General features: G+C 52.5%; 1 protein-coding gene across 6 annotated transcripts in view; it reads right to left on the reverse strand.

Moving 5' to 3' along the window:
• CPNE5 (copine 5) overlaps positions 1-17026 on the reverse strand; it is a 98622-nt gene that overhangs the window by 18152 nt on the left and 63444 nt on the right. For all 6 annotated transcript variants that reach the window (XM_055263739.2, XM_055263738.2, XM_055263735.2 and 3 more), the window contains 3 exons: positions 16658-16762; positions 6998-7039; positions 5528-5603 (listed from right to left, as the gene is read on the reverse strand). In XM_055263739.2, the coding sequence (XP_055119714.2) occupies positions 5528-5603; positions 6998-7039; positions 16658-16762 (223 nt within the window). The remainder of the gene's footprint in view (positions 1-5527; positions 5604-6997; positions 7040-16657; positions 16763-17026) is intronic.

The following is a 17026-nucleotide window of genomic DNA, read 5'->3' on the forward strand; positions in this document are numbered from 1 at the left end:
ATCTTTACCGTGGTCTCTTCCGTCTGGGTGAGTATTGCTATCTACTTCCAGCAAGAAGGAAACTAAAGCACAGAGACACCAAGTGATTTGCCTAAGGTCACACGGCCATCTGGGTAGTGACAGGATTAGAAACGAGGTTTCCTGCCCCCGGGCCAGTGGTGCATACATTGGTGCCACCTTGATGACAGATACAAACAGATCTCTTTGACATACGTTTATGGGGTGGGTGGAAACATATATTGCTTCTCCCTTGGAATCATCCATCACCTCTGTTCGAGAGAGAAGATATGTCCTCAGGGCAAAAAGTGACAAAGACCACGGAAAAGGGGGATCACAGAAGTGTCAGGGGAGTTAGAGGAGGGAAAGACCACTCTAGGTAAGCGCGTCAGCAAAGGCTCCCTGAAGCAGGCAGTCTTGAAGGCAGACTTACAGGGACAAGAAGGCTCTGGGCACGGACAGATGGATGTCAGAGGAGGTTCTGTGGGAGAAATGCATAGAACCCAGGCCCAGTTTGATGGCAGAACCACAGGGTGGAAGAGTAAGCTGGGCTGGTTGGAGGAGAGGCTAGAATGTCCAGTGAAAAATGTCTGAATGTCACCCAGCGGCCTGCAAGGAACTCTGATGACCCCCAAGCTGGTAGGAGACAAAATGAGAGCAGGCTCTAGGACACTGGGGCCTGGTGGAGGTGAGTGTGAGGGGAGGAGGAGGCTCATCCAGGAAATATTTGCCTAGTTCTGCCACCTAATAATAGCTGTGTGACCTTAGGCAGGTTACTTAACCTCAATGTGCCTCAGTCTCCTCATTTGTAAAATGGGAATAAGAAGTACCTGCCTCCCCGAAAGGTATGAGGATTAAATGGGCCAACGCAAGCAAAGCGCCTAGAACAGTTTGCAATGTAGTAAGTATTATCTATAAGTGTCTGTTGCTTTTTTCTTAGACAGGGTCTTGCTCTATGGCCCAGGCTGGAGTGCAGTGGTGGGATCATATCTCACTGTATGAGCCTCCCGGGCTCAGGCAATCCTCCCAGGTAGCTGGGACCACAGGCACATGCCACCATGCCTGGCTATTTTTTTTTTTGGTAGAGATAGGATCTCGCTATGTTACCCTGGCTGGTCTCAAACTCTTGGGCTCAAGCAATCCTCCTGCCTCAGCCTCCCAGAGTGTTGGGATTACAGGCGTGAGCCACTGCACCCAGCCTCAGTTGCTATTTTTATAAATTACTACTACTACTATTACTGCCACCATGACTCCATGAGAGAGGTAATGAGGACTTGGGGGTATTGGGACAGGTGCTGAGCTATGGTGAGAATAGCGGTGACAAGAAGTGACTATGCATTGCCTCTTGGACCCTGGGGGTGGCTATAGAGGTTTGAGAGAGGTGGGGGTTGGGGTGACCAGGTAGACACAGAAGGAAGGAGCTGGATTTGGGGCACAGGTGGGAAGTTCACGTGGGAAGGCTGGCAACCTGTGCAGGTAGAAACTGAGGCCTGGGCGAGATGGTGAGAGAGCCTGGGAGAGAAGACCAGAGCACCCTCTTTAGCACTGGAGGACGCCCCCTCCACGGGGTTACCCAGATGGTGAGGTGCTCACAGACACGTTCATGGGAAAACAGCTTAAGTAGGCAAGCTGTTAAGATGAGGGCAAAATGGCAGCCCCAGTGCTGCACTGTGCCTCAGTTTCCCAGTCTCTCCCTTGAGGGTGTTGAACTATCAGAATGGAGAGCATCTCAAACTTTTGCTCCAACATAGCCCTCCCAGCTGGGGAGAATGAACCTGGAGTCCTGAGAGTAACCAAAGATTTGGCCACAAGCATGTTTCTTCTAAGCTTTCTATGTTATCCTTAAATTAGCCTGTATTCCACATTTCCGCTCTCTAATATAACTGCTTTAATGTTAAAGCAATGTTCTGTTCTCAGATCCCTGTTTACCCTGAGGTTTCATGCCCCCAGTCTCAGCCTCTCCAGCCCCGCCGCGGTGAATCCCATGCGGGGGGCCAGCGCCACCTAGAGGCCAGCCCAGGAGCTGCCCCTCCACTAAGTCGCCTCCCTTCTTGGTGGTCAGGCGGGGACAGGACAGGTCTGGAATCCGCCCTCCTGCGCACATTACATTAGGTGGGGTGGGTGGGGGCACTGAGGGGATCCTGGGGGCCAGGAGATGTGCTGGCTCTGGGGATGCAGCAGTGAGTGCAACACAACCCCCACCCTGAGGACTTCAAGGTCTTTGAGGAGGTGGATAGTGTCACAAACAGAAAATAGCCAGAGGGGACCCCAGGAGCACTGACAAGTGTCCACTCCAGGCTCTGGGGTGGGGCGGGTGTGCAGGTGGACATAACTTCCTGGAGGAGGAACACCCACAGGGAGGCTCCGTGGACCAACAGCTCCTACCCAGGAGAAGAGGAGGGAGTCTCAGGTGGAGGCACCCATTTGAATCAAGCCCTGGAGGCTGAGACAGCACGGAGGTCTAGAGAACCTCAGATGGCAGGACGGAGCTGAATGTGGGAATGGGCAGAGGGAAGGGGCAGGGGCCAGCTCCTAGGGGCCTCCAAAGGCATGTGATGTGTGTTTCTATTTACATACACAGCCAGGCGTGGTGGCTCACACCTGAAATCCCAGCACTTTGCGAGGCCGAGGCGGGTGGATCACCTGAGCTCAGGAGTTGGAGGCCAGCCTGGGCAACATGGCAAAAACCCGTCTCTACCAAAAATACAAAAAAAAAAAAAAATTGCCAGGGTGGTGGTGTGTGCCTGTGGTCCCAGCTACTTAGGAGACTGAGGTGGGAGGATCGCTAGAGCCTGGAGGCAGAGGTGGAGGTTGCAGCAAGCCGAGATTGTGCCACGGCACTCCAGCCCGGGTGAGAGTGAGACTCCATCTCAAAAAACACAAAACAAAAAGCATGCATACACAGACTGCGGGTGGCTGGCTGGGGAAACCGCATCCTGAATGAAGGAGCTTGGAACTTCACCGTGCAGGTCAGTGGATCTCAGCTGGGGTGGGAGCATCTTTCAGTATCTCTTCCCACCTCCCATGTGCGAACCAGGCTAAGGTGGTGGGTGGAATGCCCTAGACAGGTTTTAAGCAGGGGAGCAATGTGGTCAGATCACTATTTTGGTGGAGTATGCTGGTTACTGTATAGAGGACAGAAGGAAGAAAGGAGCCTGTGGCAAAGCCCCATAAGGGGGAGATGATGAGGTTGGTGGTGGTGGCCTGAGATGAAGGGAACAATGTCAGAAAACATGGGTGGTAGAAGAGCAGTGTTTGGTCATGGACTGGATATGGAGTGAGGGATGGGGATGTTAAGTATGACTCCCAAAGTGCCCTGAGCCCCCATAATGGGAATATTTGAGACGAAGCTGGCTTGCCAGGAGAAGGGGAGTGCTGTGGGAGGTTTAGCTAATGCGTTCAGTTTTGGAAGGCTGAGCCCCAGGAGGTGCCAACAGACAGCTGGACATAGGAGCCTGACACTAGGTCAATGCCAGGGCCCGAGGCACGGGTCTTTACTGGCTGAAGCCTGTTCCCTCTTCAGGCAGTTCTGATTCTAGCAAGGCCTTCCTGCCCCAAACCAGCCTCCCCCTGGGACTGCCAGAGCTGAGCTCCTTTTTCAGCTGATGGCCTTCCGATGAGTGAAGACAGTGCTTCTGCCTCCCCATGTGGCACTTTCTCTTGTCGATTACAAAGAAGCAGGGATAACAACTGAGAAAACAAGTCAACTGAATGCTTTCTGCTCTTAGCCCGAGAGAAACGGCTCCTCCTGGGCCTGTCAAGCACCTTTAGAAGCCAAGCTCCGAGAGATCTGACCCCTTCCCTTCACCTCCCTAAATCTCCTCTAAGGAGGCCAGAGAACGGTGGCGTCTGCTTCTCTCTGTCTGGGGTGGGTGGGCGGGGGGAGCGGGGACAAAGACAGCTTCTCTCTTTGCAGATGCAGAAAACAAAGCAATGTACTGTACTAGAGCCCTTTCAAAGAAATTCATCCACACTCCATCTTCACAATAGCCATGTTCAATCTCATTCAGCATGTGAATGTATAACAGGCACCTACTGTGTGCCCGGCAGTGCCCTGGCCAGTGAGGGGAGGCAACAGAAAGGGCTGTCACCTCACCAGCCCTTGGAAAGTCTAGTTGGAACACAAGACCTGCCCACTCAGAACCAACACACAGGGCAAAGGAGTGGGGGTAGCATGGGATTTGGATTCAGTGATGGAACTCAAGGCCAGCTCTTCAACTTTGCTGGCTGAGTGGCTGCTAGCGTGAGGACAGTGCCAGGATGGTAGGATGGTTGTAAATTGTGAACCTCTGGGCGCACAGTGCTAAGCAGATAGTGACAGAAGACAGTGCTGACCTCTGGGTCAGGCATTGTTCCATTAACTTACTTAATTCTCAGTTTGCATGGCACAGAGTAGTTCAGGGACTTAGCCAAGGTCACACAGCTAGTAAGTGGTAGAGTCAGGATACGAACCCAAGCAGTTATTTGGGTTATAAGTATCTGCCATTAAGTGGGTTTGGCATGAACCATGACGTCTGTGGAAGTTCAGACAAGAAAGAAAGCACGGGGACAAGAGTGGCTGGGAAGACCTCTCAGAGGAGCAGGACCTGAGCTAGATTTGGAAGGTGGGGAGGGAATTGCAAAAGGGAGAGCATACGGTGGAACGCGGTGGCTCAGGCCTGTAATCCCAGCACTTTGGGAGGCCAAGGCAGGAGGATCGCTTGAGCCCAGGAGCTCAAGACCAGCCTGGGCAACATAGCGAGATCCTGTCTCTACGAGAAATTTAGAAAACTAGTTGGGCGTGGTGGTGATGCTTGCGGTCCCAGCTACTCGGGAGGCTGAGGTGGGAGGATCACTTGAGCCTGGGAGATTGGGGCTGCAGTGAGCCAAGCCAACAGAGTGAGACCCTGTCTCAAAAAAAAAAAAAAAGAGGGAGAACACACACACACACGCACACACACACACACATGCGCACACACACACATACATGCACACACACACATGCAGACTTGTCCCTTGAGGGCAAATGCTACTGTTACACCTCCAGAGAGATCAGGTGCCTTGTGCGAGGCTCTCCAGCTCTGGGGCTAGAACAAGGAAGGTATCCTGACCTCATTCTCTTGAAGTTTTCATTCTGAAACAGGTAAGATACTCAGCAGGCCCTGAAACTGCTCTGATTGAAAGCACAAGGCCACCTTGAACTCAGGACCTCAGGTCTCAAGACCAGAACCTTCGTATACTGGCCCCCACCGTGCTCCTGTCTCTCTTGCTTGTGGGCAGTGCTCTTTATGGGGGCACCATAACTCAGTGATTTGGAATCAGCCAAGTCTGGGTTGTTTGTGTCTTGATTTTGCCACTTACTGAATGGTGGAACTTTGGGCAAGTTCTCACACTTCTCCAAGACTTGGTCTCCTTAACGGTAGAATGGGACAATAACCCCTTTCTCACAGGAAAACATACCAAGCCCCCAGCCCAGTGCATGGCTCACTACAGTCCTCAGTGACTGGGCCACTTAGCAGTGCAAACCCCGGATTTCGGGTGCCCACCTCACCTCATAGATGTTGAATTGGCTCTGCCCACGGGCCAGCTCCCGGTAACTGGTGGTGAACTCCCCAATGAAGTCATGGCTGCAAGGGAAGACGGCTGCTGAGACCAAGGTCAGGCTGTGCCCTGCCTCTGCCCAGCCCCAGCCTTGCACACATCCGTTTCTCTGGCTCCCAGTTCTACCCGGGACTCCACTCCAGGGGCACACACCAGCAGACAGGCTGAGTCCATGGGAAGAGAGCCCAGTGTTGCCCACAGAGGAAGAAACCCAATTGTCACCCAGTAAAGAGCAGAGCCCCGGAAGAACAGCACCCACTTCTACTCGGATCCTTGTTTGAACAAGGGTATTTAGGGGACAATTGGGGAAATTTGAATATGAAATGAATAGTGAACGGTACTTAAGAATATTGTGGCTGGGAGCGGTGGCTCACACCTATAATTCCAGCGCTTTAGGAGGCCAAGGTGGGCGGATCACCTGAGGTCGGGAGTTCGAGACCAGCCTGGCCAGTAAGGTGCAACCCCGTCTTTACTAGAAATACAAAAATTAGCCGGGCGTAGTGGCGGACACCTATAATCCCAGTTACTCCGGAGGCTGAGGCAGGAGAATTGCTTGAACCCAGGAGGTGGAGGCTGCTGTGAGCTGAGATTGTGTCACTGCACTCCAGCCTGGGCAACAGAGCGAGACTCTATCTCAAAAAAAAAAAAAAAAGAATATTGTTCAATGTGTCAAGTATGATAATGGCATTTGTGGGTAAGTGGGAAAGTGCCCTTATTTTTTAGACATTTTCAGTGAAGTATTTAGAGGTAAAATGCCACAATGTCTATAATTTAAGCTACATTAGCAAAACATAGATGAAGCAAATATAATAAAATTTAACAAATGTTAAATTCAGGTGATGGACTTAAAGGTGTTCATTAAGCCCTTCTCTAATAAGATTATTTTTAAAACACAATGAGAGCGACGTCCAGCTGGGTGGCTGGAAGTGTTTTCTGAAGTGCCGACCCCTTCTGGAGTGCTTACATCAAGTACGGCCAAGACTTGTACACGGCAGAACTCCCACTGACCCCAGGGTTGGCTCCTTTAACTTTCCCGGTCACTGCCAGAGGGCCTTGGTCAATGTGCTGGCCTGGGGCATCCAGCCAGAGAGCCCTAAATTCTGCCATGCGTGGGGAGATTGTGGGTACTGGCGGGTCCCTGGGCAGCTATTTGGGGAAAAGGAGGCCTCTTATGCCCCTCACACCATATGCTGCAGGAAAGACGTCCTTTGGTGCCTCCGTGGAGCTGGATGGGGAGGAGCTACTGCGGCAGAGGACCCCTCCCACACATACACACACAAACCCAGGCTCCCTCACCCCCAGAGCCGCTGCGTGTGGGAGCCTGGTCACAGCTCCCCATGGGAGGGCAGGGCCCAAACTCCTCCCCAGTGGCTGTCCCCATCCCCATCACCTTCTCGCCCCTGCCCTCCTGCCTGCTTACCTGCCGTCCCGATCCCAGTCATACACCTCCACCTTGATGGTCCTGCAAAACAAAGGCCTTTGCTGGGATGGGCCCAACCCCACACCCAAGTGGCTGAGGATGGGGCCCTCTTCATGTTCCCGGACCAGATGGGGAGGCCAGGACTCCCTCTGGGCCCCAGGGCCCTGGGTGGGGAGGCAGCGGCCTGAGAGACAAGGATCTCTCTTGAGGCCTTTTAGGAAAGGCCTTAGGAAAAGGGCAGCCAGGGCTGTGCAGGGACTGCCTTTCAAGGAGGATGTGGGAAAAACAGCTGCAGACTTCAGTTCACCCCACCTTCTTCTTGGCCACTGCAGAAGGGGCATAAGCTCAGCATGGAGCCGCACTGTGGATTTACCAGGGGTGGAGGAGCCGGGAGGTAGGAGTGTGATGCTCCCCGGATCTCAGGCCTCAGCAGGGCGCAGGAGAGGGGAAGAAGACTGCTTGTTGAGGGTCTGAGGGCTTTGGGTGTGGGAGCCAGCCCTGCACGTCAGGGAGGAGCCCAGGGCCCTGGCTCGGGGATGGCCCGCTGAGCTTTTCCATCCCCACGACTGGCTCCTGAGTGAGGGTGTAATTATCTTCATATTTTAGCCTGGCTGCTTTAATTAGTTTGTTTTGACTCCTATGCATGCGGATGGGCTTTGAGAGCCCATTTTATTTTTAGCCACGTTCCCATGGCAACAGGCTAGCGGACCAGAGCTGGGAGGAGGGAGGTGGAGGGTTGCGGTTAACCCTTGGTGCCAGCTGCTCGGTCCTCTAGGGATGCCCAGGGACAGGGGAGCTGCCAGGGCCCCACAGCAGGGTCAGGGCCCCACAGCAGGGGAGGTGGGAAGGGCCTGGGGAGCTGGGGTCTTCAGCCTTCAGTTCTTAGTGGGGTGCAGAGAGGCAGCTCCCTGGGCCTATCTCTGTTAACATCCCATCATCTCGCCCATCTCCTCGGGCCTGCCAGGAGTCAGCCTTGGGCTTCTGTGGCCTCCCAGGAGGAGGCGCTGCCTCCTTTCAGATGAGCGTCCTCAGGACCAGGGGTAGGCGACAGATCCACCGCAGCAGGGCAGAAACTGTTCTGAACGAAGGAATGCCTGATAGGCTGTGCACAGACTGGATTTCTGTAAACCAGAACTCCTGTACAATGGGGCAGGCATAGAAGCCCACCATTTAAAGGAATCCTTTAGATTCTTGTGAAAAACAAAAAACCATGTCTCTTTGAGGTGAATTATTGTGGAAAGGAAAAAAGATCGCCTAAGCCCCTGAAGGTGGGTTGATGAGCTGGAAAGAGCGGAAAGACCAGGACGGCCCTAAGCTCGGACCTGGGCCCCTCCCTATGGGACCTGAGATGTCACTTAATCTCCCTGAGCCATGAACCACCATTGAAAGGAGAAGTTATAACGGTCTTGCAGAACAGCTGCAAGAACAAGCCAGTAAAGCCCGCCTGCTGCATGGGAGGGTCTCTACAAAAACGCCTCCTTCTCTCCACTTCATCATTTGGCTGTGCTCTGACAGGTTTTTTTTTTTTTTTTTTTTTTTTGAGATGGAGTCTTGCTCTGTTGCCCAGGCTGGAGTGCAATGGCATGATCTCAGTTCATTGCAACATCCGCCTCCCGGATTCAAGTGATTCTCCTGCCTCACCCTCCCAAGTAGCTGGGATTACAGGCGTGAGCCACCACACTTGGCTAATTTTTTGTATTTTTAGTAAAGACGGGGTTTCACCATGTTGGCCAGGCTGGCCTCGAACTCCTGACCTCAAGTGATCCACCCGTCTCGGCCTCCCGAGGTACTGGGATTACAGGCATGAGCCACGGCGCCCAGCCTCTGATAGTTTTTCGTATGAAATTTACTGAAATCAGGGACACTTGAGCCTAGGTACTTGGGCTTTGCAACTCCCAATTCAAGCCTGACTGCCTGGCCAAGTCGGTGGCAGCTTTTCAGACACAGACTCCCAGGCCCAGCTCTGGGCAAGACGCAGGAATCTGTTTTCAAGGCTTCCCTAGTGACTGTGCTGTGTATGTTCTGGAGTGATGGCCTCCACCCCACTGTCAGATGGGAAAATTGAGCCCTAAGAGCCTCCAGTGACTTACCCAGAGTCACCCAGATGAGGGTCTGAGCCAGAACAAGACCAAGGCCCGGACTCCCAGTCCAGGACTTTGGTCATGGCCCCACAAGGCTGAAGTCTCTCTACCTCTGCCCAGTGGCCTCCCAGTCCTTCCCCAGACCGCTAAGCTCTGCAGGGGACCTTCAGAGACCCCAGCAAAGAATAGCTCTCCTCTGACCACCAATACCAGCCCCTCAGGTGACTAGATGGGTGATGGCCACATGCTCAGAGGCTGGAGGAGGACCCCAGTCATGGTGACAGCCCTGGATATCCACAAAATCACTGGGGAACGTTTTAATCCCAGGCCAGAGGGCCTGATTTAATTGGTCTGGATAGGACTCAGGCCTGGGTAGTTTTGAAAAGTTCTCTGATGGATTCTAACATGCAGCCAGAGCCACTGACCTTCTCTAGAAGACAGCACTAGTTTTCAAGCTTGGTTGCACTTTGGAATGCCCCCGAGAAGCTTTAGAAATACTGACACCAATGTCTTACCTGAAAGATTAATGATCAATTGGTCTGGAGTACAACCTGGGCATGGGAATTGTTAAAAGCTCCCCAGGGGATTTGAACTTGCAACCCAGGTTGAGACCACTGAATGAGATTCCTGTGCAAACTCGGCCTGGCCTCCATTAAGCCTCCAGGGATGGCTGCAGCCTGTGGGTCAGACTAGCTCAAAGGCTGCAACTCCAGCCTTGGGAGAGAAGGAGGTGAGAGAAATAGTGCCCAGACACAGGGGGAAGACCATGGGGAGAAGGCAAATAAGGCTTTGACTACTCTATTCACAGTTCTCTTTTTTTTTTTTTTTTTTTTTGAAACAGAGTCTCACTCTGTCACCCAAGCTGGAGTGCAGTGGTACGATCTCGGCTCACTGCAACCTCCATCTCCTGGGTTCAAGCAATTCTCCTGCCTCAGCCTCCTGAGTAGCTGGGATTACAGGCACATGCCACCATATCCGGCTAATTTTTATATTTTTAGTAGAGACGGGGTTTCACCACGGTGGCCACTTTGGTCTCAAACTCCTGATCTCAAGTGATCCGCCCACCTTGGCTTTCCAAAATGCTGGGATTACAGGCGTGAACCAGCATGCCCAGCCATATTCACAGTTCTGTGGCCGTCCACCCTGGCTGGGCTGCCTGAAGTTACTGCAGATGCCACGTGTCACCTGCTGACCTTGGCTCCCAACCCCTTAGCACAGGGCCAACAAAAGCTGCAGTCCAGCTGACTGTGATTTCTGGGGCCAGCACCCAAGAGAACAGGCTTTTTGGGTGTGGGGAAATGAAACGGGCTTCTGCAGACCACCAAATGAACACCTTATCCGGCATACAAAGGCTCAGAACAGAGGCCTAACCTAGGTGGCAGCAAGGTGGGCAGAAAAGACCTTCGGCTGTGGGGTGAGCAGCCCTGGCTGGCAGTCCCAGCTCTTCCAAGTACTAGGTCTGTTGCCCTGAGCAACTGGCTTAACCCTCAGACACTCCCCTCCTTTCCAAATTGAGAAAAATCACACCCACTTTGGAGTCGCTGTGTAAGTGAACGATCTCCACGTACAGTCAGCGCTGTACACGTGTTGCTCTGTTCCTGTCTAAAACACTCAATCCCTTTATCCAAGCTCCTGTCTCCCAGACAATTCCCAAGCTTCTTGAAAATATCAGCTCCACGAGGCCAGGGATTTTTGTGTGTTTGCTTACTGCTGTATCTTCAGCTTCTAGAACAGTGCCTATATCAGGTGGTGTATCCATACTTGTTGGCTGACTGAGAGCTCCTAACAACTTGATGAAATGGGCTGTGCAGGTAATAATTCCTTCATTCCACAAAATCACAAAAGGAGGCCAAGAGCATGTGGCTTTCCGTGAGCCACACAGCCGGTCAGTGGTGATGCCAAGAGTCAGTGACCTGGGCCTCTGGACACCTAGAGCCACAAAGACAGAGCCAGATATGTGTGAGCCTGGGCAAGCCAGCAAGGATGAGAGCCACCAGCCAAAACGCCAGGCGGCCCCCACGGCACACCAACTAGCTCTGTCTATAGTTTCCTCCCAGCTGAGCTGCAAGGTCTGCCTCCTAATGAGCCTCTGCCTGGCAGGGGGAAGGTTTCCCTGCGGCTTACAAGTCCCGAGGGCTGACAGGCCCTGAGGGGTTTTGCCTTAAATGGACGTGAGTCAGTCCAACACTCAACTCTTCAGGAAGAGGAGCATCAGGGCCTCATCTGGGGCAGGGAGTGAGACTGGCAGCAATCTCAGCCCCCAGCTTGCCCTGCGCAACGCCGGGCAGTGCCGCAGTGACTGTGCCTCCTGTCTGAGCCTCAGCTTCTGCATGTGAATACCGAGAACGGTAAGACGCCCTTCATCGAGGCCATCTGTGGAGGTGCCTGATAGGGTGCCTGGCCCTCCTGGGAGCTCATCTGTAGCCGGATGCAAAAGAGAAGGAACTCATACATCAAGGGTGCCAGGCAGAAGTGGGAAGCTGCCGTGACTCCTCTCCTCTCTCCAGGTGAAGACTCCACACACTTAACACCCTCTTAAAATCTACTCATTCGGCATCAAGGTGTGAGCAGCCCGACCCAGACAACTGTGGTTTAACAGGGACAAATCCTCAAGTCACAGAATGATTAAAAGAGTAGGGCAAATTCCAGGAAGTCAGGGGAAGTACTTCTTGTCATCACCCCAGTTTACCCCACTGGAAGGCTGGATTGGCACTGACCCTGATGCCACTTCCTGTGACTTCAGCTCTGCTCAGCTGGGTCACTCAGGTTTGGCCTTGTGTGGACTGGACACGTAGCAAAGGCAGGGAGACTCCAGGCCAGAGGGCCAGGCCAGAAGCAATTTCAACAGGAGGGAAATGCAGCTTCTCCTTACTCTGGCAAGTTATATAATATCTTCTCTTCTATTTCCCTTGTAAAATGGGCACAGCACTAGACCTGGCTCCTAGGGTTATTGTAAAATTTAAATTCACAAAATAAGATAATGCATTTAAACCAATTAGAATACAACTTGGTCCACATCCTAAATCCTCAGTAACTGTAATCATATTACCTGGCTTCTACACCCATCATTCCAAGAACACTGCCCTTTCTCATCAGGCCCGGATTCTCATCCTCCTATGCCTCTTCTCACAATAGGAGGGGATGCTCCCTGACCGTGCCGCCCTCCTCTTAGTTCCCTCCTATCCCTCTGACCATCTCCTCTTCTTTCTTGCTCCTGGCCTCCGGCATCACCCACAGGGCCTCTCAGGGCACCAGATCTCTGCCACCCCCATCCTGGGGACCCCAGACTGCTGTCCCCTCCTGCTTTAGCTGTGCCTGGTCCATGGCTGCCTCCTTTCAATGTGGCTGAAACCGTGTTTACCTCTCTTTCCCCAACCTCTCAACAGCAGCAGCTCGTTTTCAAACAACAAACATCATCTTTATAACTTAAGAAGGATAATTTTTTTAAAAATGGGTTGCAGATAGGCTGTGAAAAGAACCGCAGAACACAAATCTGTGTGAGTAAGAATCTGGCTCCTGATCACACTGCCCATTTCTGTCGGCGGTGCCACCTTTTCCTGCCCTCAAACGCTGAACCATCATCCCTTCCCCTCTTTCACTCCCTCACCCAGGCAGGTACCAAGGCCTTTTGGGTCTTCCCCTTCCTTCTTGCCCCTCCCCTCTCCTCCCTCCTCTGAATTATTTGGTATTAAAGCCAGAAGGACGTTAATGCTTTGAGGACTAAAACCAATCCAAGCAGCTTCCCTACCTCTAATCAGAAAGCAGAACTGCCCCTAACCCCCTGAGCAAGGTGCTCATTAGTTAACCTCCCCCAGATGCACCCTGGTCACAGCCCTGTCATGCCATGTCTTGGCTATTTGGCAACAGAGCATAGGGATTAACAATACAGAATCTAGAGCCAGGCTGCCGGGGTCCAAATCCTGGTTCTACCATCGGCTGGCAGCAATACACTGGGCAAGTGACTTAATCTCTCAGGGCCTCTCTGTCTCCTTACCTGTAAAATGTAGCTAGCATCAGCACATTTTACAATTAGCTCGTTGGAAAGATCCAACGAGCTAATTGTTGGGGGGATTAAATTAGTTCCTATACATAAAGCACTTAGAGCAGGGCCTGGCCCATGGTTAAGTGCTATAGGAGTCTTCGCTATTATTATGACCTATATGTCTCCCCACTGGCCTGGGAGCAACCTAAGAGGGAGGCTTGGGTCCAATAGCTAGATACGCCCCCACAGCACCCAACACAGTGCCTGGGGCCTGACTGGCTTGGAAGACACAGCTGCTGGATTAAATCAGCTATGTTCTGTGAGGCTCCCAGAGGTGTCTTGGAAGGAGGGGACAGTGGCTTCATTTTCCTGCACAGGGCCCTCGCCTGCCTACCCTGGAGGGCCTTCTGATGCTGGCACCTCCTGAGTGTCTGTTGGGTGCGTAGGTTGCACCAGGGCTGGGGGGTGGGGGGACAGGCGGACAGGCCTGATCACTCTTGGAACCAGAGTGACATGCCTGGCCTCCTTGATTAACACTGCTGTCAGTCACGTCATGGAAGATCTGCTTCTGGACATGGGGGAGAGCCATCCTGCAGCGAGATGAGGCTAGACTCTGCCTCAGAGAGGGAGCCTGCCCCTCCCACCAAATAAATACCCACCTTCTCCAATGACCCAGTGGTGAAGCCAGGCCTCCAAGCCCTGCTGCCCCTTTCACTGACCCTGACAAATCTGGCTTCTGCAACCCTGGGAGCTCCTCCCTAGAAATACAGGGTTGTGGGGTGCCGGCTGGGCCCCCAGCAACCTCAGGGCAGTTGAGCCAGGGATCCCCAGTTCCTTCTGCCCTGTAAGACTTTAACTGCCACACTCTCCCATCCCCCTACCTTGAATTTCCTCTCACTTTGTTTCCATCTCCCTTTATTCCCGTGCCCCTGTCTCCAGGATCCTCCTCCCCTGACTTTCCAGCCTTTCCTGGGCCTTCCTTAGAACTCATTGCTCCAACCAGCTCGTCCTCTCATCCCCTCACCCACTCTAGAAGCCCCAGGAGCCAGCTAGACGTGTAACAGAGGCTTGTTTGACTGCAGAGCTAAGACAATCTTTGTTCCCAGTCTTATTTTGTGCACTTATTTATCTGTCGAAAATACATGTGCACATCTATGCTCCCTGTGGTCAGACCACAGGCTCCCTAAAGATGGGAATGCGACTCTGTTCACTTAAATGCCGCACAGCTAGAGGCGCCACGCTGGGACACAGGAGGCACTCAATGACCACCTGTGGAACAGATTGTGGCTTTTCTGTCCCAGCCAAGAGGCAGGAAAAAGAACAAGCTCATGTCTCAAACTGGCAGCCTGGGGGTTTCTTTGGAGGGAAACAGGGGTGCCTGGAGGCCATTCATCTGCTGATCATCCCCTCAACATGCCTTTTCAGGCTCCCAGCTGCCCCAAGGTGTCTGGTTTTGTTTGTTTGTTTGTTTTCTTTTTTGTTTTTAAGGTTTTCTTTTTTTTTTTCTTGAGACAGCATTCCAGGCTGGAGTGTGGTGGTGCAATCATAGCTCACTGCAGCCTTGAACTCCTGGGCTCAAGTGATCCTTTCACCTCAGCCACCTGAGTAGCTGGGTCCACAGATGTGCGTCACCACACCCAGATAATTTTTTTAATGTTTTAATTTTTTTAATTTGGTTTTAAATTTTAAATTTTTTTTTTTTTTTTTTTTGTAGAGATGGGGGTCTCACTATGTTACCCGGGCTGGTCTTGAACTCCTGGATTCAAGCCCATCTCAGCCTCCCAGAGTGTTGGGATTACAGGCGTGAGCCACCACGCCTGACCCGAGGTGTCTGTTTCGACACCCCAGTCTCCTGTCGGAGCGGCCCGAAGAGGCCCAGCTTCCTTAGCTGTCCAGAGAGCCCTGCCCATGAGCCCCCTACCAGCTCACTCACCTGAGCTGCAGCAATCACCAGGAGACAGGGATGGGAAACCAACACAGTCTCACAGCTCCCATTTTGGGTGGCCCCACTCTCTCCCAGCACTTGCTACAATGTATAATTACATGTTTCCTTGTGTGATTATTGGATTAATGTCTGCCTCCCCTACTGGCATGTAAACACCACGAGGTTGGGTGAAGGGTGAAGACTACACGTTTGTTCCCTGCTGATTTCCCAGCATCCAGCACAGTGCCTGGTACATGACAGGGGTTCTCTAAACATTTGTGGATGAGATGCTGAATTTGGTATTTTAGGCACACCAGAGCCTTGTTGTGTAGGTTGTGTCGTGTAAGCATCAATGCAGTCCTGTAGAGTTAGGTAGACATTTTAATACCCATTTTACAGATAAGGAAACTCAGGCTCAGACAGGTCAAGCATTGCCCAGGTTGACGGTGCTTTTTGGTCACAGAGTCAGGATTAGCAACCAGGTATCTGGTATCTATCTACACTCAACAATCTACACTCAAATGATGATGAAGATGATAGCCAACATGTAATAAGAGCAGGCATATGTTAAAACAAAAAATCTAGCCTGGGTAACATGGCGAAACCCATCTCCACCAAAAACACAAAAAAATTAGCCGGGCATAGCGGTGCATGGTTGTGGTACCAGCTAGTCAGGAGGCTGAGGTGGGAGGATTGCTTGAGCCCAGGAGGCAGAAGCTGCAGTGAGCTGAAATCGATGAGACAAGAAAATGTCCCTTCACTCCAGCCTGGGTGAAAGAGTGAAATCCCATCTCAATTAAAAAACAAAAAAATCTGCCGGGCATAGTGGCTCACACCTGTAATCCCAGCACTTTGGGAGGCAGAGGTGGGTGCATTGCTTGAGCCCAGGAGTTTGATACCAGCTTGGACAACATGGCAAAACCAGTCTCTACAAAAATAAAAAATTAGCTGGGCGTGGTGGTAGGTGCCTGTAGTCCCAACTATATTCAGGAGGTAGAGATGGAAGGATCGCTTGAGCCTGGGAGGTCCAGGCTGCAGTGAGCTGTGATGGCGCCACTGCCACTGCACTCCAGCCTGGGTGACTGAGTGAGACCCTGTCCAAAAAAAGAGAAAGAAATCCCAGAAGCTCTTTGCACTCCACCCCGTTTGTTTATGGCAACTAGGCTGGCAGGATGTATCCCTGGGACCTTGACTCCCCAGTCTGTTGGCCAGGAGTTGGGACCAGCTGCCTCTGCCTGCATCAACACCCTGCTTCCCTGCTGCCATCTGCTCCTCCACTGGGAACAATGAAAAGACAAGCTGCTGAGCTCCAGGCCTGGGCACCCGGGACACCCATCTGGGTTTCCCTGGAATCCTGGGCACTTCCCATCCCCGTAGCCTTGGGAGTTTCCCACCAGTAGGGATGCCAGACAGAGGGGAAAGAGGTGGGGCAGGTGGGGAGAGGAGGATCTATGAGGCTATGAAGGGGCAGATATTGCCGGGTGCAGCAGGGGAAGAGTGGAGGGGCTCACCAAGCTCCAGACTGTGCAGGGCACCCCCCACTGCACAACTCCAGAAGGCCTCGTTTCTACTGATGGGACTGACCACGACAATATGAATGGGGCCTCCCTCACTTGTGCTTGGGGAGGGCCCAGAAGCAGAAGGAAAAAAGAAGGGACATTTTCTCATCTCACCGATCGTAGTCGCCGTTGCAGAGGGCTCTCACGGGAATGGAGAAAGTTTGCCAGACTGGATTTAGGGTGTTCTTCATGACCTCGGTCTTGTGGCAAATGGTGAACCTGGTGAAGAAGAAGAGAGGGAAAGGCTGTCAGGCCCAAACCCAAGGGAGGCGAATGCAGGTCAACAGAGGAGTCAGCTGGTTCACATCTCTGGTTCACGGACGATGGAAATGATGGCTTCAGAAGGTGATGAGCTGCCCATCACCGACAGCAGCCAAGCTGATACTAGACGGCCATTTGCTGGAGATGCTGCAGAAAGGGTTCCTGTACCAGGGGAGGACCTGGAGGTGGGGACAAGTCCCAGGGTGTCAGGACCCCTGGGTT

Source organism: Symphalangus syndactylus, chromosome 23 (genome assembly GCF_028878055.3).
Source record: "Symphalangus syndactylus isolate Jambi chromosome 23, NHGRI_mSymSyn1-v2.1_pri, whole genome shotgun sequence".
In the NCBI taxonomy this organism is placed as follows: Eukaryota; Metazoa; Chordata; class Mammalia; order Primates; family Hylobatidae; genus Symphalangus; species Symphalangus syndactylus.